Genomic DNA, 23,340 nt, shown 5'->3' with positions numbered 1-23,340 from the left:
ATCATGGAAACGTTAATAATGTTACGTTAGCTCTCATTATAACCAAAATAGTTAATGTGTCTGACTTGTTACGATTAGAGTTTTTTTATGCCTCGAAACAAATTCACAAAATACGTAGTAATTCCAGTTTGTCGACATTTACGGGCTGCTCACAAGATTAAATGTCACGTATAATTTCATACTCGAATCACCCTAGTTGTATGTGTAGGTAATTTAAATATTACGTGTATTCGCCATATTACAAAAGCACGTTACAAAAAGCCGTAAAGTCATTTACACAGAAGCTGCAGAGCGTTTACTGGATCAATGTGTGTTAGACGAGGTGGTTTAATAAATAACTTTTATGAAGTAGGGATAAATATAGTAATTGTGATGTGCACAATGTGACACTAAATAATTGTTCTTGTGTTATCATTTTGCGTCGTCTTTAATTTTTTAACATTTATAAAAAACAATTGTAAAACATGAGTGTAGGAAAAGTACAAAAAATCGTTGTGTAATAAATTTTACAACCTGTGTACAAGTTACATTTAGTATTTGGATGTAATCGGTTCAGTAGTTCGTGAATTATCTGTTAAGAAACGGGAAACGGAGTGAGACGTTAAAAAAACATGAAATTAGGCATTCGCCAAGTGACCCTATTACAATATTTTCCTCGGCTAGAGCGGAGCATCTCCATGGAACGAGACATAAAAACATAAGCAAATCGCATTTCTTGGAAATATCGTCGAAAAAGGAAAGAAAATCAAGATAATAACTAAGTGATGTCTGTCAGAAATATTTACGATACATTAAAATATTGGGGGTATAAATCTGTTTATTGTAAACTCGTAATGATCGTGGGAGTCGAGCCGGTCGCTTCGGCGGTTTCCGCGTCCGTTCGTGCGTTCTTGGTCCATTCGTAACATGGACTTGGTTTTACAGAATCAGTTTAGTACTGATACAACCGCCGCGAGAGGGAGTTCGTAAACTTGACATTGGAGAGGCCAAAAACACGCTCGCAACAACTCGCGTTCCGAAAATGAAAATGTGAAAATTCCTGCAGACTCTGAAGAAGTAACCGGATAAAAGCAAGTGCTGAAGAAAATGGTATTGTTTGTGTTGCGTGATGCCTAAGTGATTTAAAATGACTTCCTGGATCGTCCTTACGGTTATCCTGTTCGGAATCCTCGCAGTTTATGCGGATAATTTAGGTAAATTTTTTATGCGTTCAGTGTTTCGCATCAAATGAGGACCTAAAAAATTTCACGTGGAAGGTTCAAATTGATGTTTATTAAAGCACTTTTTTAATCAGGTGTTCTCCATGTAAATTTCGACGCAAGAAAATTGCAAGCTTAACTTAACTGAAAAAGATTTCGAGAAATGTAATTAAAGTCATTCCTAATTTACTCGCTCCGGAATAAATTTCTTTTTGTGCATTTTTGACAAAAACCGTCTTGAATGACCCGCCTGCATGACGCTTAAGCATAATTACCGGAATTTTAATCCGATTTTTTTCGGCAAACACCGGCTTCATTCATAAGAAAACCGACATCTTACAACATTAACGACTAGTCCATTCATGGAAACATCATCGCGAGGCGAGAGGTGTGTGCCTCATTAATTATTTATAAATTACCGCTATTGTAAGAATTAAATACCCAAAACGGACATTTCACAAATCCGATTGCTCATTTTTCCGTATACCAAATTCGGGACACCGTTACCTCCAAATTTCAAACACCCTGACGTCATGCATACAATTTTGCGGACCGAACCTCCACGCCAAGGATTTACGTTTCAATTAGAGGAAATCGCTTGATTAATGCTGCTTTTAAGCAAAGGTTACGTTTTTTCGCAACCATGTATGGTCACGCTGCAATTTTCTTGCTCCTTTAAACCCTAGTAAATGTGATTGATGTCACTTCCAGCAAAACCGCCGCTCAACCAATTTTTCCTTCACTCTTATCGATAATAACACCGAATACAGTATTGTGTCATAAAGGCACTTTAAACCGCCGTGCATGCCAAATTTTACTGAATTAATAAATTTCAGTTTATTATTTCGCACTCATTGCTCCTATAGATTATGAAAAAGTAGGTACTCCTATTCAACCATATATAAATTTAAAACAATAATCAAAATTTATTTGTTTATCTCTTCCAAATCTTGATGACGTTACCTCATTTTTTCGAATTGTTTATACAGGATATCTCAGAAAGAAATACACATAGTACTGATGTTATTAGTGTTATAATGTACAATATAATGAACACAACACTTTGGTTTGTAATCCTGTTACCACCCTCAACGTCACTGCGGGATGGAACAGCGGGAGGAACGCAGAACTTCCCAAGCAAACTGTACGTATCCAAATTGATATATTTATCCCCACTAAAAATTTGATGACGTCATTGCAAAATTTTAGCGTCCGGTGTAGTTTTGACGTCATTTTAACGTTTCTTCTGTTAAAATAGCAATATTGACCATCATTAACGTTGATTTTAGGTTATCTGGGTAAAATCGACGTACTTCATTGAATTCACGTAATGCCTTTAACATAATTTTGTAAACGCCGTTGTTTTTATGTTTTCGTTAAATACAGATTAGGAGTTAATTTTATAGGTGTATTATATAACGTGTCGATTAAAAGTTGGAAATAAACCTAGTATATACGTACGAGAGTGAATTAAAATAAGCGAAAATGCAAAATATGCTTGGCCTAGCAATAAAATACTAACAAAAGACTTGAATAAAAGGAAACAATATAGAGAATAGCGCTGACACAAGACAGACTGGCTAAATTGAAACTTGCATAACGTGGATAAAAACAAGAAAACGGTACGCCGAATAAATTTAATATGAATTCTGGTAATATGGCTCTTTGTAAGTTTTTTCTCGAGTATGTATGGTCACGGTGCAGTTTCTTTCTTAAACCCGTCGCAAACGTGATTGATGTCACTTCCGGCAAAACGGGCGCGCGGCGCGATTTTTCGTTTTATTGTTGTAATTAATAACGAATACAATATGCAATTATCTCGGGCCACAGGTTGAGTTTAACCCGAGCATAAATTCCATCTTGCAATCTTGAAGATAATTTCGTGTTTTAATTTGAAGGAGGTAACTTTTTGTTTCGAGCTTGAGCATTAAAAGTTTGAAAGAAGTGCAATAAAAAATAATGATGGTGGCCGTATTGAAATGGCGGGCATATTGAGAAGGAATATTTTGGAGAAGTTAATGTAAACATTTATGCGAGCATTACGAAAAAGGCGCTGATTTGTGTTGTTTGCTTTTTGTGTATGTAGATTGTTCTGAGGTCGAGAAAGCCCGCTGTTGCGGCAACTTTCTTTCATTATGTAATAACAAATTCTTCAATTGTTTATTTTATCGATTTTGTTTTTTTGTTGTTTTTGGCTTGACGTTGGCGTTGGCACAACGTTTCGGATTCGGTGTAATTGCGAATATATTGCAGATGGAAGTATCTAGAGTCACGATCGCGATTTAATTCCGCCATCGTTTAAGCTCTATAAAAATTCTTCAAGTGTTTCAGCGCATAAAACCGAAATTTACATAATTTCTTTCATGTCTTTCTGACAGACATGTAATAGTTCAGAACATAACGTTATTGTTACTCTAACTTTATAACAAGCGAGGTAATAAGAAACTTCCACATACAACCTAAACTTTTATAATTCCATGTTCTTAGTTTTTAGCTGGATAAGCCGAATTCTACAGCTTTATGTTCCGAGCTATTAAAATCTTATTATTTTATGTTCCTGCCACTGTCGTTTTGTTCTAGCTGCTTGCTCATTCTTTGCTTTTATGTTTCTTGTTTTCAAACAAAATATTTTCATTCGGTTTCTGGCTTAATGAACTTTCCGTTAGTCTCGCTATTACGATCACTGTTTTTATGACCCAACCTCAAATTACTAGCGTTTTAAGATACTGCGCTTGCCACTGCATTTCTACCAAGACTTGAAAAATTGACGTTAATTTGACGTCGTCATGGAACATACAACAGATGTACTTCGGAAAATCCACTGATTAGACGTCGCTCAAAATATGTAGCACAATATAAATGACGTTACGCTGAGGTTGATTTTACGTTACTCCCACATGTCCAGTAATGATAGATTTTGACGCGGTTCAAGCAATAATATCAATATTGTCGGCCAATTGACGCGTGTTTAACGTCATTTTGACGTTTCATTTAGTTAAAAATAATCTAAATTGAGTCAGAATAGTATTTCCAAACAACATTGCTATTATAATTAACCAGCGAAATTTTTTCACGTTGTTTTAACGTTTATTGTGTTATTTGAATGATAATTAAAATCTAGTAACCCATTCTTGATTTATTAATTCATTCTTTCTTAGAATAAATGATAAAATTTGTCTTCTGCGAATTTTATTTTTATTATGATAACCTCTATAACTCAAAATAAAGATAGGCTGGTGTGGAGTGTTAAATTACAGATAAAAATGTTGTGATGACTTTGTCAGTTTTTGTGGTAATTGATAAAAAATTATTTACAATTTTTGCGATAATCTTAAAAATTTTGATTTTTTTTTTTCAAAAAATCTTTGTCCAAAGGTGACGTTTATTTAACGTTACCTTGTCATTACTGGGACGTGGGTTATGTTGTTCTTGGTCGCATGACAGAGTTTCTAGTGTAAAGACGTTATATTTCCACGTTATTTTAACGTTTATTTTGTTACGCCGATTTTACGTTATATTAGCAAAATTCTCGTAATTAATAAAATTTTGCACAAAATTAAACGTTATTTTTCCATCGAAAACTGCTTAAGTTAAAATTACCTCAACTAACGCCTGGGATTTAAGTTCCATTTTTCTGAGTGCCGTTTAAAACAGCGGTTGCGGGTTTCCCCTAAAATGCACGTGCACATTATGAGCACTGTTTTTAGTTTTGAAAATAATGCGAAGCGATCCCCGCAGCGCCAAATAGAGCACTAAAATCAGACCCGAAATCTATAAATTCGAAGTTTTCTCTTTGCGGGTGATCATCGAATGCAATAAAGCGGTTGAAGTATCGTTTCTTCAGTACAATTTTATTTTGTGTGGTGTTAATATGATCGGTGAAGCAGCGCCGAAACCCGTGGCTGAGGTAAATTGACTCGGCAAGTGTCTGGATTTGATAGTAACGTACACCGGAAGCTCCGGCGTTGTGCAAATAGTTTATCAGTGTGTAAAACTACTACGGTTAAAACCGGCTGAAGGATGAACCTAGAATGTGTCAGCAATACTTCGATTACTCTTTGGGCTTTAAAAACAAAAAATTAATTAATTTGGTAGTAAAAAGTACCCGTTGATGTCAACATTTCGGAAATTAATCATTCAGTCAGTTGGTGTTTGTACCTAACAGGGTTAAGTGTAATAGGTAGGACCAGCTGGGATCATCATCCGTTATCACTTTGAAATGATTTGTCTTAGTCAGCAAAACGGAAAAATGTAAATAATCATGTGAATTTTTATGGACAACGCTCCATTTTAGCCCCACGTGTTATCGCTCATTTTGCAGGCTGCCAAAATTTTCGTTATTGCTTTATGTAAATCTCTTCAGTATAGAGGGCATTAAATCGGTATTGAAGTTACGCTCTCAGTGAATTTTATATAGAGATTTATATCGCATCAATTTATGCGTCCACGTGATCGAACGTGTTAACGGTACTTCCGATTGCAGCAATCGATCGGTTGATTCGCGATGTTGTTTTATAGTTTAAAATCAGATGGCGTTGCCATAGGTATCCTCCACACGTATATGAGACAAGTCCGCTATGAATTCCGCTCACGTACTACAATACAATCTGTATCTGGTGCATGCCGCATATTTCATCTTGCGGCATCTCAGAAGACAAACTGACCCTCGTCGCCGTTGCTGCCGATTCCCACGTATACGTCTTTAAAAATATCAATTTACACCGGCGAATGCACTCCGTTTTAAATTACTCGGCCACCGTTTAAACTTCTTTTCTCCGAAATTCTCCGCCAAATTGTGCTGTCCGTCCCTTGTATTTATGGCCTTTTTGGGGACGCTGTGCTTTTTAACAATTTGTTTTCAAACGCACCGAAATTCACTCCATCGCTCATTCTACTCTTGACAAACTTAATTATACCACATTTAAGTCGAGGTGCCGGTTACAAATTGCTCGGTCACTTAGGCTTGCATAATACAACGGCACTGCCGCCAAAACCACCAGTTATTTATGATGGCTTTGAAAAATTAAGTTGATGTGCCTACCGACAAAACCATACGGTTGCGACCGGAAATTACAGAGGCTTTGCCGTTTAATTAACACATACTAATTTCATGATCTTTCAAAAATACAGTTACGGCTACTTACGCATTTAAGAGCGCATAGCGGAACCGAGACACAGAAATCAACCTTCAAGCGTCTCTGCATACACACAATACTTAAATATTAATTAGTCTAAAGAATTGAGATTCTTTAAGTCATTACATAAATTATTACACAATGTAGGTATAAAGACGGTTCCTTGCGGTGCACCTTATTTGGAAATCTATCACAATATTTTCTGTTTATGTACATTGTACAGTTTTCTACTTTGTAATTAACTTGCTCGTGGTATTTTAGCTATATCTCGGAAACCTGAATTGCCTTAAGTTTCTAGCAGCTGTACATTTGAAACCGTGTCAAAGGCTTTCCGCGGATTCATAATTTCATAGATACGCGTATTGGGGAGCTTGGTCTTGTCAATTAGTTTCATTCATGTCTGCGTTAATTCATTTATGCTATCATCTATTCGAATTTTGCCTATTTGGTGACAAATTCTTGTCAAACTAGTTATAAAAATTTTTATTTACTCCTAATTATATATACGGTCGTATTCATCACCCATAAATATAAATAATGCTGTATATCTACAATTCATTTTTTCGTGCCCTTCACAAAATCGATGACGTCATAGAAAAAATTGTTACGATGGAAAATTCAAGGTAAAAAAATCTGCACAGTATGATTTGAATTTTATATTAACTTAATATGGAATTTTGTCTAGCTTTCCATTCCTCTAACATTGGTGTACGTTAATTTACTTTTTATATGGTTGCGTCTGCGAGTACGAGCAGTAATTGACTACTTAATTATGTACCATTTAGGAAACAGTTAACATGATTTGTGTACCTCAATAATTTAATGCCAGTTGTTATAAATCAAAGGTCAGATTTGTTATAGTGCTTTATACACATATGATTAGTGTAGGTATTTAATGGGCTGTTCCGCAATATCGTGTATAAAAAAATAATCAAACTTTTGGAACATTGTATACATTTTTTGTAATTTACGTTCGTATGTTAATGATGGCAAAATTTTGTGCTACTGTCAGGAGGCGTAATGTCATTAAGGTTGGGTTTAAGTTGAGTTTGTGTATTAATATGGACCCTATGTCTAAAATGTAATAACTTATCATCCATTTATCTATAACTGTAGTCTAGTTTTAAAATTACTTAGATATATCTAACCGCACATAATAAATCTTAATGTGTTGTAGATTTATTTGCTTTCATCTTGACACGAACAATATGTAGGCTGGTTTAATAGTGATGTTATTACGGTAATACCGGGTATTATTAAACGATATATTAAAACGTACTTAGTAAAGTAGTAAAACATTGAATTAACTCTCGTATCAAAGTTGCTCTCTCTTTTGCGAGCGTAATAGACAAGATAAATCCACAAATCTACTTAATTACCATTTTCTAGCTTTAAAACTGGTAAGTCAATATTTGAGTTTTGTAGATACATATCCGGACCGGGATGAATCGCAGTTTAATCAAATAATACAGCGCGAGAATTCGGATTTAAATTATCTGCAATAATATGTTATCATTTTGCGGACTTATCGATCCGGCCGCTTGTTAAAAATCCAACGCAAGAATTTAAAACAAAGCTGTGAAAATCTTGTGCAAGCCTGACAAAAATACCGACGATATCTCTAGTAAAAGAAGTTTCAAACTACGTGTAGTCAACGTTTATACAGGTCGTTGCGAAGTTTCTAAAATACGTGGCTGCAGAGACAATACGTGTCCATCAAAACCAGAAAAGTGTACAATGTACCATTTGAGCTAACGACCACGTTAAACCTGTTCCGTCTAACAGTATTTCGTCGAAGTAACGAATTTTTCAAAAGCTGGAATGCATAAATTACTATTCATATTTAGTAAAATCGTCCGCGCCCTTTGCCGTTCTTCCCGACCAACCCCCTTTGAGCGCATTATCCTTATAAATTGCCTACTCATAATGACTCGAAATGGCCTTGTTTAACTCAACCCCGCGATTTGCAGGTGAAGTTCGTCTCAAATTTTCGGCGCATCAGCAAATAAACAACGCATAACAGTAAATAATATTGGATATTCGGTGGAAACAGGTCGTAAAATGCTGACAAGCAGGCCACAATTTGTAATAATGGTTATAATTTGCTGTCGATGTGATGTGCTACATCATTTATTTTTAATTTGATTTCATCGGCGTTGTTTCAATTGGATTGCTTTTTTCGTGTTTGCGTTCGACTAGACGTGCTCTTTTGCCCGGCTTTTGGCCCACTCGGAGTTAGGGGATTTTATCATCGACGTGCGTTAAAACGCGCGACAAATATCCAAACCGACGCAAAATGACATTTCAAGCCCGAATTGAATTAAACCAGGAAACTTGTACACATTCTTGGACAATATGATGAAGAATTTAATTTAGCCTCAGTATAAAGAGGATTGCTGAAGTTATATCTAAGAAAAATAATACAGAATCTTTTATAAGTCCCGTAAATACCTCTTACGAACTCCTTTATAACTCGAACTGCTTCTGTCGGTACTTCTTTATAGACGAGCATTATGGAACACGTTATGGGGGAATTTTTACTGAAAAGGATGCGATTTTCTCCAATATGTCGGGTAAACACACAGCGACCTTTGTCGTTTCCACGTACGATGTTGAAATTTGAGGGCGTAGGTGTTTAAGGAGTGAGCACTCGATATAGAATCGAAATTCGAGGATCCAGTGGCGTAGTGACCGCAGGAATTCCGATCGAGGCGAAAAATAGCGAAACGTCAAAAATTCGTGGAATTTGTTTGACGCTCGGGACGTCGCGACAGCAGAGGGCGCTTCAGGTGACAGATAGGGGGTGTATGCGAAGCGGAACTGGCAGGTGTCGCTACTTTCGGCGCGCCATCGGCTTGCAACGGTATTTGTGATGATCAAACCATATGTGGGCCTGTAATTACTTGGAAGGATTCTTTTTTGGGAATAGATTAGCATTACGCAAGGTAACCTTGATTGGGTAGGTATAGGTAGGCGTCTTATTCATGTTTGTCAAGGCTGTTTCGAAATCGCATTGCAGCTATGACATCTGTACTTACCTGACGCTAATAATAGTAATAACAAAGCGGAGGTTTTTTAGCACCTGCTCTATGATGTAATGAACTTATTTACGGTAAGGTCTGCTCATTGTTCACCAAGGATGGATCGGAGCCGCTGCGAGATTTTAACATAATTAGTGAATTTCACTTTAATTAAAACCTTTAGTAATTAAAGTACAACTTACACAATTGCCAACATGAATAAATCAAGAGTTAGCGAAGTCGCGGCAATAGATGTAAGCGATGAGGCTCGTGCCGATCGAAAAGTGCCTCAGACCAAATTAATAGCCCGTTACAGTTCACATATTTGTAACTCGGTAACATAATAGCGTAGGTCTGTTGGTAACCGTTATTTAAGACCGCCTTGCGACACATAAATAAATTAATTACTCTATCGTGACCGCCGAATGCATGCTCTCCCTCTCGATTCCTCCTCCGTCGTCAGCTTTGCATATTTTTAAAGCCGACGAATTTATTAATCCGAGCAATTTAGTAATTCCTCACTTAAATTGGCATTTCGTTCCTTCAAAGACAATGGGCGATTAATTCAACAAAAGCTTCTTCGCTAGTCATGGGATAATAGGTTCAAATTCGTCGGTTTTTGGGACGCATAATTTCATAAAAATGATTGATCCTTCCTCGACCATCTAACCCCACTCAAATTTGCATTGGACTTTTGCGAATTTCATTTTCGTTATTTCTTCCCGAAATTTACACACGCAAATTTCATATATGTATGTGTGTGTTCAAACATGCTGATGTTTTTTTCGAGGTTCCAAAGCAAATACGTGTTTAATTTGTTTCAACGTGTTTTTTATAAGAGCGCAAAAATCAGCGGCGGCCCGTCAGCATGCGCACCCGCACGGCACCATAAAGTTGATAGAATATTGACGATACATAGTGATTTAATTAACATCTTATTCATGGTATGATAAATACAAAGTCGACACAATTGAACTTTAACCTAAAATCATAACCCGGAGTTGCAATTAAAACGACCTAATTACTCACATTTCGTACTACGTTTTAATAGCCCTTTTCTCGTCAATGGCTCCATGTATAAACAGGGATGCACACAATGAATAACATCTTTATTCATAAAAGAACATATGCATTTTTATGATTTCGCTAATGCAAAATAGCCGGCTGTAATAAAACACGGTGATGGTGCTCTAGGGGTGGCTATTAAAAAGAACGTAAAATAATTACGACCCTCAGATGTAGTAACACACATCGAACTGCGGACTTTTTATTTTATTTTTACACGAAGTGCCATTAAACTTAAATAGCCCATCTGACAGCGTTATCGTTGTTTATGTGATGACGAAAGTGTCACCGATTAGGATTTACAAGAAATGCATTATGCCGAATGTTAACATTTCGAAATTTTAAATACAAAATTCGACGCATATATTTGAGAAGACACTGACAGTCATTATGTGGCAGTGTGCATAGCAAACGTTATAATAACACATTGTACAAAGCTTGAGTGGAATCGGGATAGCGGGCCACGTGCCGTGAAAATCCAGTTTTAGGAATCATTGTATGTAATACAGCAAAACCTGTGTACAACGGACAGCCGTGGTGACTCAGAAAGTGTCCGATAGTGACAGGTGTCCGTTGGAGAGAGGTTGAAAAAAAAATATGTTTGTTATATACATATACTGAAAACCTATTTGATGTATGCATATACTTTTTATACTTTCTCACTTAAGTGAAATAGCCGCCATTTTTTTCATTAGGAAATTCCTAACATACCTAACAATAAGAAGCTTATCAGATTCGAAAAACTCAGCAGATTTAAGAATTTAAGCAAATAATGAATTACTGATGCAGTACTGCCGACAATTTTAAAATTCATTTTGGGAAAACGGGTAAACCCTACAATGGATTAAACGGAATAACGAGAAAACCATTGGTATGTCATAATAGGGTACCGCGGGCGGTACTCAGAATTAATTAATCCGTTAACAGTACCTCCGCTGTTAACCAGGTAAAATCTTGGTATAGTAGCCTGCATAGATATTGTAGCCGTCCATAGAGTCGAAATTTGCGAATAAAAATAAAATAAAACCGGCTCAAACGGAGCCGACAACGGCTTGCAAGTTCTGTCACTGCGGCACGCGTCACCTCACACAGGGGTGTATTTAAGGCTGTTTGCACAAAATCTTACGGTCACTGTAATCTTGCTATTTTCTATCTACGATAAACAATTTGTCACACAGCTACGAAACCGATGATCTAGAGAAAGATGGAAGTTTGAAAATTTATTTCAACAAGTGTAATAACCGTTTGGTGCAACACAATTGGTTCAAGCAAACTAAAATATGACAGGAAACAAACAGTCCACGTGGACTAGTTTATAGGCGTGTTTGCTGCTAAGATGACTAGGTTTTTCGCTCCACCTGCCTCCGCAACGATGAATATACCATACCACAACTTGTGTACAGTGAACAGAGCTTCGATTTTATTGACGAGATTCAGCTCAGAAATTAAACAGATTATATCATAACGGAAAAAATGACATTTAATATTAAATACGTCTCTGTGCAACGTGTGCCAGAGTGACGTCAGATTTTGCAAGCCACCGTCGGCTCCGTTTGAACCGGTTTTATTTTATTTTTATTCGCAAATTTCGACTCTATGGACGGCTACAATATCTATGCAGGCTACTATAACAAATACTTAAATCTGTCCGTTGTGTAGAGGTAAATTTCTATGAAATTTATTAAAATGGTACTAAATTTTATTTTGTTGAGAGGGTCCGTTGTTGGGACGTTTTACTTCATTACATTTTGCTAAACACACTTTCGGTTTCTTAAAAATTATCCGATTAGAGGTGTCCGCTATGTAGAGGTGTCCGTTAAGGAAGGTTTTGCTGTATACAGATGGTACATGTTGCTTTAGTACAAAGCGGAAGCAATTAGGCGGCATCAAACTTCATTGCTTACCTCAATCAGCGAGGGTTTAAAAAACGCCGCACCCACAAACAGCGTGGTTTTTAGTGTGTCAAATACTGGAATGAACAAGTGTAGAGCATCACATAAACGACTCGGTTGTAAACTGCAAAAAACCTACGTTCTTCATTTCTTTTGTCTACTTCGGTGCGTATAGATCGCGTCGCCTATGTGTGAAATGTAAGTCCTCTTGGCGAATTTGCAATTTTCGGCAATTACGACCTTTTTACGACCGGAAGGACGATTGGAGTGTTTTTGCGGGAGTCATAACATGTCATATTTTGAGCAAACGCGGCTCATAAACTTTTGTTATCGTGGGAAGAAAATGCTTAAAATCGATACATTTAGTTTATAGAAAAAGGTGTTTACTGTCGTGAAGCTTTTGCTTCATCCATTTTATTCGCATGCATAAATGGCTTCTTGTTACGGGTATATTGATGGTATTGTGCGGTGGAAATTCCCGATGTAGAACGAAAGTTCTGTTATGTACTGCAAATATTGCATCTATCAACGTCGTTGGTTGTTGCATCTTGGAAAAGAGAATTTTCACGCGCGGAAATAGGTGGAAGCGGAGTTATACGAGAATGCGAGTTAATTAAAGTTTGCATCTTTAAGAAGTTAAAAGGTTTTTTTCGTAATTAATACAGTAGGAAGTGGCTATAAAAATTCCTTTTGATGACATGAGATGAATTTATTTTGGAGTTTATCATAAAATTTGCACGATTTGAGGTGCACGACACAGACACACCCACTCGAAAATTCCTCAACTATGAATAAGACGTTTTTAACTTGCTGTATACAAATAATTAGTGTTTTGTTTGAATTTTTAATGATGTTACAGTCGGTGTAAAAGCCCTCGTAATTTTTCCATTAACCCCTAATCCCAGAAAAAATTTACCCCTATTCTCGAACATAACATAAAAAAATCAATAGCCAAATTACACCAGAAATATTCTCCAAGTCAACGAGCAATCTGAATTTTTGTATAATGAATTTGAAGATGTGAAATAATGATATATTCAGGTCACTGCTTGTCGACAATTTTCATTCATCAATAGCGATAGATTTTCTCTGCAGCCGCGTTTCCGAGCGTTAGAGCTATTCACTCTAAGAAAACGAGTTTAAAGAACAAAGAATTCGCGCCTACATCCGCACTTTTAATATCTCCAACTGTGATACTCGACAGCCATGAAGTATGTGCCGTTTTATTGAAAATTATTCAAAAGGGCTTTACCATCTATTGCGTGCTGTTAAACCTGCGGTGCCATTAAATTAATCCAATCATTTAACCGTTTATCCGCGATTGCTACTTCGACACCCGTTTTCCAAACCGGTTTTGCTACTTTCAAAACCGGTTTGTCTACCTCAAATAACTACAGTCACCGTTTTTGTGAAAGCACGCAACCCTTTGAAATTTTTTTCATAAACGAGGCTTGAATTCGTCAAAGAATCGTCGCAAATCCGACATTCAATGCAATAAATAGAACAGAGTAAAGCTGGAAGATTTTTGTTGTATGTTCGGTGTATATCAGTGTTTTTTGCGTGGAGTGAAAAAGCGAGAAAAATAATTATCTGTAACCGGCGCAAAAGTGAGCTCTAAACGAAATGGGTTTTAATTTAACTTTGCAATAAAGTTTTTCGTTGTTAGAATTAAAGCTCCGTTGAAACAAGTGTGGTTCAAAAAATAAATATTTCTTGAGTGTCGATGCCGCGTCTTTGTTACAAAGTGCAGTTAGAGGTACTCTAGTTTTAATAATGCACTTTGAGCGTAATGGATGGGAGTGCCGATAATAGATCTTGACGGTTGTAGAGCTTAACCATTTTAGTTAACAGAGTACATTTTCTTTAAAAGCTCTGTGTTTCATTTCTGCCAGTACACGGGGATAGTACAAGTTTGATGTGGTGTAAAACGAAAAGGGAGGAGGTACACGGTTCGCCTTCAACTAATGAGTACCTACACTGCAAAATCGTTGACCTTGCAATAAGATAGAGAGATATTGGTCGTGACAAGAACAGACTTTGGAGGGCCAGCGCAGTCATAACACGCATCCGGATAGTAACCGGATTTACACAAAGGTCCTTCTTATGCTTATAATTTATGAGTTTTTTTACAAAACGAACTGTAACGAAAAATACATTTTGCAGGTGGTTTCGGGTAACAAAATAAATTTCAAAGATTCTTTTATTTAGGGTTGCATTTCGTTTCGCGAAAATCTTCCAAACCGGATAAAATAAATACTTCAATTATTCCCAAGCAAGCTCACTTATTAAATTTTTTTAATAAAATTTAAAAAATATAAAAGGGATCAAATCCACTCATACGACAAAGCAAGGAGGGTTGTTTTGATTAAATTCCAAATTTAATTTACACGTAGCGAAAAACATGTCCCTTTTATATTCTCTCAGAAATAACTTAGACCATTTATATTAATAAATACCTTTGAAAAAGTGCGTACACAAATAAATAAAAAAGACAAGATCAAAGGGTCACGAGGTTCGTGATATTTATTGTGCCGAGCATCCCTCAGACGAATAACGCAATATAAATTTTTTCAATTTCTGGAACGAAATCACCGCCATGAAGGGTACCGAGTGAAACATCTGCTTTAAAATACCCAAATGTCATTCGCAGGAGTAGGAAGAAAACGTGGAATTAGCTCACACAATTATTAACCAATTCTGGTGTCGTTACCGATAAGTGGGGGTGACGTGACATGACGTCGCTCCGACACGTCAGAAGTGGGATAGTGGACGACGTCACATCGACGTTGCAGGAAAAACGCGCAGCGTTAATTGAATCGCGTCCTCAAATATTGAACAGCGTGTGATATAACTTCGTAAATGAGTTCTGGTGTATGACATGACACTTAACAGGATGATTTGAATACGTAAGTCGGTTTTAAATTCATTTGCTTAATGGATCGTACGATAAGTTAATGCCGCGGCTCGAAGTGCTTTCTTGAGTGTTAAAAGTCCCATGCAGTCAGAAATGGTCACATTGTGACGGATTAAGTGATTTCCATAGCGAGTTTGTGCAATATTCGACGTAAATCGTGTACAGCTGACAGAGTTGTCATCCGCAGCTATGGCCTCTACGTGGAATGGCCATTTTCAAACCCAACACTCTATCAATAGCCAAATAAAGTAACTTAATTACAACTGTCACGGCTAGGTCGAGCGATGTCGATGAAAATTTGTAATTTATTTTTGCAGTTTGCCCCCGAAAAATATGCTTTTTAATTGAGTAAATTATTGTTAATTGGTGCTAGCGCGTTGTCTTAATTTAAAGCGCTATGAAAGCAGACGAGGCACTGTTATAGTTTTTAACTGTCATTATTTAATATTTCTTTGGCGTCACTCCAAGTTTTCTTAAAGGTTTTAATGCCCTTCCAAGTGCTACTTTTATGTAAAATTTCGACGAAGGGTAAAACGGGAGCTGCGTGACATTTTTATAAAATAATATTTAAATATAAATTGGGCAAGTTCCTTTAATAAAAATGTTCTTGCAACTTTACTAGACTAAAATAATTTCGTTTTATAAGTATACTTCGCCTTTTATGGAACTTCCTAATTTAGTTTAACTAACTAGTAATATAAACCGCCAAAACAACTTAAAAATTGAAGTCATTGAATTTTAAAATTATGGCGCTATAAAACGCGTATTAAAATTTTATGTCGATTCAATCCCGGCGCTTTTTTAACCGTTAGCTTGTAACGATTTAACAAATTTGGAAACGTATCGAATTCGTAAAAATCTTATTTAGGAGATTTTTTGCCTACAACCAAGGTCGCCATTACTAATCCGTACAAAGCATAAGGAAAATCCGTTACTTGACATGACAATGACAAATTGTTAACAAAAAACCCGATTAAATATTTTGCTTTCCTTCATAAACTGAATTAATAATTCTGAACTTTGATATTTTTTATAGGTAGATACTTTCGACAACAATGAACTCACTCACACATTCTGCAATAAGTTTGCGCATTTCTCGTACGCAAGGTCATGCAATCAATACACCAAGTTACCTAATAAAATTACTCACCTTGACTATAATCTGCAAGTTCAGATTAAACCGTCGGATTCTCACACTCATCGTAACCCATATTGCAAATATGCGCTACCAAATATAGAAACGTATAATTTAATACAAGTTCTCGTATCAGAGAAACTTCAAGAACAAGTTGCACAATTATCTAGGTGAACACAAACGACTAACATACCGCCCGTCTTGTATCGTCCGAAACGTCAAAACAGTTGTTCGTGTCTCGTCGGTCCTAGTGGCACTATATGTATGTACGAAGCTACGAAGAACAACACACAAGTTAATTTGACAGATTATATAATAGCATTTAATCGCGATTGATCCACTTTAACAAGTTAATGGCACCCGCCATCCCTTTGTTTCGTGGTCCGTTCCGACCCTAAATTCATTTCCTGCCGAAATTGCAAACCCGAATAATCCAATCGTTGTCAATCCCGATTGATATATTTTTTGTTTCGGTCTATCATCGCCAGCTTTCGCTGACTGAAGGATAAGAAAATGTCAGTTCGGCGTAGGGACTGTTTTAGCTCCAGAAAATAAATTCCTTGTCGACATGCAGTAAAATGGCGTCTGGAAAAACCCCGCGCTCCTGTTCTTACGGCAGTTTTAAATATCAACTTTTATGATACATCGGGAAAGTTAGCTCGAAAAGAAACTCTGACAAAATTGAATTATTTTGAAGCGTGTTGATGCTAAGACCCCACAAACTTTCTTAAATATTATTATTTTCGGCTTCGTTCTTATTTGTTGTGACATAGTTTTTCGCAACAATTTCCATTATCTTTACAACAAATGGTGATTATTCGTGCATTGTCATCCTGGAAGGATTTAGATTCTAGTAAAGTGTCTCCTGCTTTCCTGCGCAGCGTTCTACCTTTTCCGGCATACTGTTTATTGCATTGCAGTATGTCTGCGAGCACGTTCTCCTACATATCCGCCAGGATGTCCTGGATTTCGGCTCGAATTATGGTCCACGGTTATTTAATTGAGCGACGCTGCTTACACATTTTTGGCCAAATTTGCGGACAAAACCGGCCCACGGACCACCAAAAATGAACCGACCCGTATCACCAAATGTCTAACTATAATTACCAAAAACTATTTACATTTACACGTAATAGCACTAACCCAGAGGTCTAATTATCATTAGTGCTCTGATCTTCGTTACAAGTGTCATTTATAATTACCGTCATCAATAGAAATAAATTATTTCGTTTTAGTTTACGCGTTAAAAATAACTAACTATAATTTAAATTGTATTAGCTATTTAACTATAATCGCAGCTTTTGTTGTAAGTTGTAATTAACAATTTAAGCTTATAATTTATTTTGACTGTGTAAATAACATTAAAATGTATTGTTGTCAATTACAGCGTACAACTAGCTATAATTTGTATTAATTAACTATATTTGCGATTGACGTTTAACTGTGTGGGGTTAGTATTTGTGTGATTAATTGTGGTTAAGCTTGTGAGAGAGCAAACAAATAGGTGTCGAATTTAAGCAGGAGCTTTTGAATCGATTTCTTTTGGGTCTGTATCTGACTTGTAAATAAAATCGCCAATTAACTATAATTCCCGCTTCTGTAGTTAATTATAGTTAATTAATAATCTCGGCAACGGTTTAATCGGGACTTTTTGCGGTGAGGAGTGATGTTGATGCGCCGTTTTACCGAGAAAAGTGCCAATTATAGTTAATAATAATGGCCTTTGTTCTCTGGTCGGAGTTTGTGGAGAACAAGTGTGCCAGAGCCACGATAATCTTGCGGTTCTCGAAAAACGTCGGTGGTTTAGTCAACTACAGAGGTGATTCTTATTCAATTCGCAGCCCTGTGGGGTGAGTATTGAATAAGAGATGGGGCTATTAAATACACATTTAGTTAAGCGGTTTCGAACACCGCGAGTAGTTAATTTCACTGCAGAGAAATTCAATGGAGCGATCTAATAACATAAAAATGTATCTCGTGCTTTAAAATTTATGGAGTTCAAGACATGACAGTTCCGCTTTGTTGAATAAAAGCCGACAAACAACATTGACTTTAATAAATCTATATTTAATGGGCTCGCTAAATATTTAACGAGTTCGCATTTCGAAAACCATCAGACTTATTGTGTTTTAACGCCCGTTTTCGTCTTAACTTGTTAAGATTTCGGGATTATCGTTAAAAATCTACGGCCTCGGAGGTTCGGTATTTATTAAACAAATTTATGTGCATTAAAAAGCAGTTTGGGCGAAGGGGTGTACTAAATTTGTAAAAATATGACAATAATGTTTTTATGTGATTTATTCGTGGTAGTGATTGCGGATATTTATAGCAAATGATGTTTTATGTAGCAAGCAGCTCAAACATTGGCCACAAACAAGCCAGATTTATATTTAAGGCGATCACGTTAAAGTTTTATTTGTTTCGCCATTTACGAACGGATTTGCTTTTTGTAGAAATGTAGTAAAATATTTAGAGAGGTTTGTTTAAAAACAGACTGCAGGCACGTCCTATTGTGATTTTTGAGAGTTTCAAGGCTTAGTTTGGTTGTTTTTTAGAAGTCGTCGGTCGGTAAATTGATACGCCGTGTTGCGTCCAAGTGACGAGCATGTGACACCGGAAAAAAGTATCCGTAACGCTAGACGCATCGCGCAAGTGCCAATTTATTATCGATTTAAATGTCAACTAAAATACCACTGTGAGGATATTCTTGCTTGATAAACCAATCGGAAAAACGAAGACAAACACCAAGTGACAAAAGCAAAGTAAAATATTGAAAAATAAACAGTGTTACACAACTAATCTTTTAACTGACTGTGTATGTACACATAACATTTACTGTAAAAAGTCCAAATGTCAGCTCTTGCATGTGAAACAAGCGACTAACTAATTCGGCCGTCATCTAATGGCCGGATTTGTCCGCGGTGTATATTAAACGTGTGTTTACTGCAGGTGTAAAATCGTGTTTACGTGCCAACGGTGCGTTTTTCTCGTTTACGTTTTTTCTGCTTCTATCAACAATACGGATGATGAGTAGTCCCATATTGTCTAACGAGGTTGTTAATCCCGAATTGGTAGTCACGGAAGTGAGCATAGTTTATAGTTTTTGGTCATAGGTGGCAGTTTGCGAGGCAATAAATTGCTAGTTCTTATAACGGCGGCCCGGTGAGCAGTTTCCGTTTTTGTTGCGTCGCCGGAATTTTTCTCCTTGGCAAAATTTGGCGTGCTGTTAGTTGTGGCGTAATTTATGCGTCTGGTCCAATTATGATTCAAGTCGCGAAATAGGGGGTCAAAGAGTCGCGGCCCAAACAAAGGCGACATTTATCAAGACCGGAAAACAGTCTTAACAGTTAGATCCCTTAAACAAACGGCCGAAGAGTCGATGAACCGAAGACGCTGGACGCGACCACTACACGCAGAAAAAGACCACATTGTGTCGCATTCTCCCCGCAACAAACGCTATAAAACGCCAATTACCGCATTCGCGTCCGCACCGGCTGCAACCCCCACAAGAGTGACCGCGCCAAGACAAGCATTTGTCTAAATAGAACGTGATTATTATAAAATATGCGCATGCGCACGAAATTCACATTCCCGCCGAAAGTGAGCAGAAGCCCCACCACATAACTACCGATACCGTATAATAATAATAATAATGTCGCATTAAAACCAGGCACTTTTCTCCGTGTTCTCAAGCACGCCTCGACGTATATGGCAGTAGCTGTGATGGAGAGCGCTGACAGAAGAATCTCGGCCAAGTCAGCAGCGCGGTGCATCTCTAGGTATTAAATAAATAGCGCCCGGGAGCTGATATTTGTCTGCAGCTTGCTGCACAAAAGCCGGCTCGGCGACGTCCAAATTTGCTCTTCCGCCTCTTCGGCTCGATCGAGCTGCTTTCGCCCCATTGTGCACTTCGTGTTTGTTCGAATTGAACGCGTAATGAATTCTGCCACGAAGAAGTGCACACACATCTCGCTGCGTATATTTTGCACGCCACGCTGGCGGGAATCTGCACACCCTGCAGGATAATGTCAAGCCGAGCCTTCCCTGCATTGATTTCTTTATCCCAAGAAACATGCCAAATCCTCACAACAAAACCGCATATGGCTTTGTCAAATGTATAAGAATATATTGTTATTACTCTGCAAGCCGATTCTTAGTTGTGACACTGATTTACGCATTGAGAAGGGTTGTGGCGACACTGTATTAAAACTATCACGCACAGCGAGTTCTATTACGGGGGCGACGAGGCTTCTCTTCCGGGTTACGAGTGAAAAGAAAATCGAAAATTGATAACCTTCGGTTGGAGCTTGTCGGTCGTCAAACTTTAAACAGAGACGTATTTGTTTTACTCCGATTGGAATGAAATTTGATGGAGAGGATTGTAAGGATTGCGTACGGTGATACATTATTAACGTTGTTTGTGTTAGTAGGTTGGTATGAGTTGGCTTTCAGCACACGGAAGTTAAATTATCTCAGCATTTAACCGAGTGAATCTATGATGAACAACTATTTCCCTTGATGTAACCCAGAAATGTAGGTAAATTTCAAAATGGCAGGCCTCATCTGTCAGAGATTGACGAGGATCTTTACCAGGGAGGTCGTTCGACCATTATTGACCCAAATCACACTAAATTTTAATTCTCCGTTACATTAAATTCACATTATGCTGCATATATGTATGATGGTGGAAACAAACAAACCAGTCACCCCACGACACGTGAACTTTTTTTGTTGCAAATTTCCTTCGAGCTAATTGTGAAATTTGATAAATGTAGAGTAACTAACGATGCTGCGAGGAGCAGTTAAATTAAAAAAAAGTGCTTCAGGCGCCCAGAAATCTAATACTGACGATATTTATTTTTTTCAACATTATTTTCATTTTACTGTTTATACATTATCTACGTGTCAGTTTCGTGTTTAACTTAATGATGCTTAATAACTTCCATAATAGCAATTGTTGTGTAAACACTTTCCCCACTTGCGGTTAGTGGTTGTTGGCACTATTAAAATACTTGAAAAGCTACCAACTTACAAGAGCTCTTAAATTGATTCTTTTGTTATTGCAACCAAATAAATCACCTGCACTATTGATCGTTTAAAAGTCTTTATTTACTTATCGATGGATTTGTGCCCTCTACATTTTGAGCAAACCGACGGAACGCAATTACTACAAGATGTTTCTTTGCACATAGTACTTCCATTTGTACTAGCACTTCGCGATTTGTTCGTAACCGGATTAGAACCGTGGAAACTCGGAAAAATAAAGTTAAATACTTTTCTACAGTTATCAGGAAATGTAACTGTCAAGTGGGCCTGAACCCCCACTATATAAGTATTTAAAATTATAGTATAAAGTCTGGACGTGTCATCAGTCCTTGTTAATATAGGCTGCAAGCATGCGTAGACTTGTTTAGTGTGCATAACTATATATAATAAGCATGTTTATACCAACTTACAAGAGCTCTTAAATTGATTCTTTTGTTATTGCAACCAAATAAATCACCTGCACTATTGATCGTTTAAAAGTCTTTATTTACTTATCGATGGATTTGTGCCCTCTACATTTTGAGCAAACCGACGGAACGCAATTACTACAAGATGTTTCTTTGGACATAGTACTTTCATTTGTACTCGCACTTCGCGATTTGTTCGTAACCGGATTAGAACCGTGGAAACTCGGAAAAATAAAGTTAAATACTTTTCTACAGTTATCAGGAAATGTAACTGTCAAGTGGGCCTGAACCCCCACTATATAACTATTTAAAATTATAGTATAAAGTCTGGACGTGTCATCAGTCCTTGTTAATATAGGCTGCAAGCATGCGTAGACTTGTTTAGTGTGCATAACTATATATAATAAGCATGTTTATATCAACTTACAAGAGCTCTTAAATTGATTCTTTTGTTATTGCAACCAAATAAATCACCTGCACTATTGATCGTTTAAAAGTCTTTATTTACTTATCGATGGATTTGTGCCCTCTACATTTTGAGCAAACCGACGGAACGCAATTACTACAAGATGTTTCTTTGCACATACTACTTTCATTTGTACTCGCACTTCGCGATTTGTTCGTAACCGGATTAGAACCGTGGAAACTCGGAAAAATAAAGTGAAACTATTTTTCTACAGTTATCAGGAAATGTGACTGTCAAGTGGGCCTGAACCCCCACTATATAACTATTTAAAATTATAGTATAAAGTCTGGACGTGTCATCAGTCCTTGTTAATATAGGCTGCAAGCATGCATAGACTTGTTTAGTGTGCATAACTATATATAATAAGCATGTTTATATCAACTTACAAGAGCTCTTAAATTGATTCTTTTGTTATTGCAACCAAATAAATCACCTGCACTATTGATCGTAAAAGTCTTTATTTACTTATCGATGGATTTGTGCCCTCTACATTTTGAGCAAACCGACGGAACGCAATTACTACAAGATGTTTCTTTGCACATAGTACTTCCATTTGTACTCGCACTTTGCGATTTGTTCGTAACCGGATTAGAACCGGGGCAACTCGGAAAAATAAAGTTAAATACTTTTCTACAGTTATCAGGAAATGTGACTGTCAAGTGGGCCTGAACCCCCACTATATAACTGTTTAAAATTATAGTATAAAGTCTGGACGTGTCATCAGTCCTTGTTAATATAGGCTGCAAGCATGCGTAGACTTGTTTAGTGTGCATAACTATATACAATAAGCATGTTTATACGTGTTAAACTTGTCAAAACCTGCGCATAGCAGGTATCACATTGATGTTCAGTGTTTATTAGTAGCAAAGATGTTTTAGTGTGTTTGAGCATAGTGCAATTGGTAAGCAGGTGAAAATAAACTGGTTGTAGTGTTTCGTGAGCAAATGCTATAAGTATACAGGGCGTAGTTGGAAGCGCTCTGGATGTGGAATAATCTGGAAACGTAAGACTCAAGGCAAATTTAGTTCAGTGGAATATGGTGAGTTTGAGGACATTCTACG

General features: G+C 37.0%; 1 protein-coding gene across 2 annotated transcripts in view; it reads left to right on the top strand.

Moving 5' to 3' along the window:
- The first annotated feature begins 948 nt into the window (after nt 1-948).
- The window catches only part of LOC135141416 (protein eva-1 homolog C), an 86,878-nt gene continuing 64,486 nt past the window's right edge, over nt 949-23,340 (top strand). For both annotated transcript variants that reach the window (XM_064072493.1, XM_064072492.1), the window contains exon 1: nt 949-1,193. In XM_064072493.1, the coding sequence (XP_063928563.1) occupies nt 1,127-1,193 (67 nt within the window). In that variant the 5' untranslated portion in view covers nt 949-1,126. The remainder of the gene's footprint in view (nt 1,194-23,340) is intronic.

This window comes from Zophobas morio, unplaced genomic scaffold, assembly GCF_036711695.1.
Source record: "Zophobas morio isolate AGI-343-1 ecotype UQ-CSIRO unplaced genomic scaffold, CSIRO_AGI_Zmor_V1 ptg000044l, whole genome shotgun sequence".
Taxonomy (NCBI): domain Eukaryota; kingdom Metazoa; phylum Arthropoda; class Insecta; order Coleoptera; family Tenebrionidae; genus Zophobas; species Zophobas morio.
The sequence above is the reverse complement of the archived record's forward strand: the minus strand, read 5'-3'. Positions and strand labels throughout refer to the sequence as shown.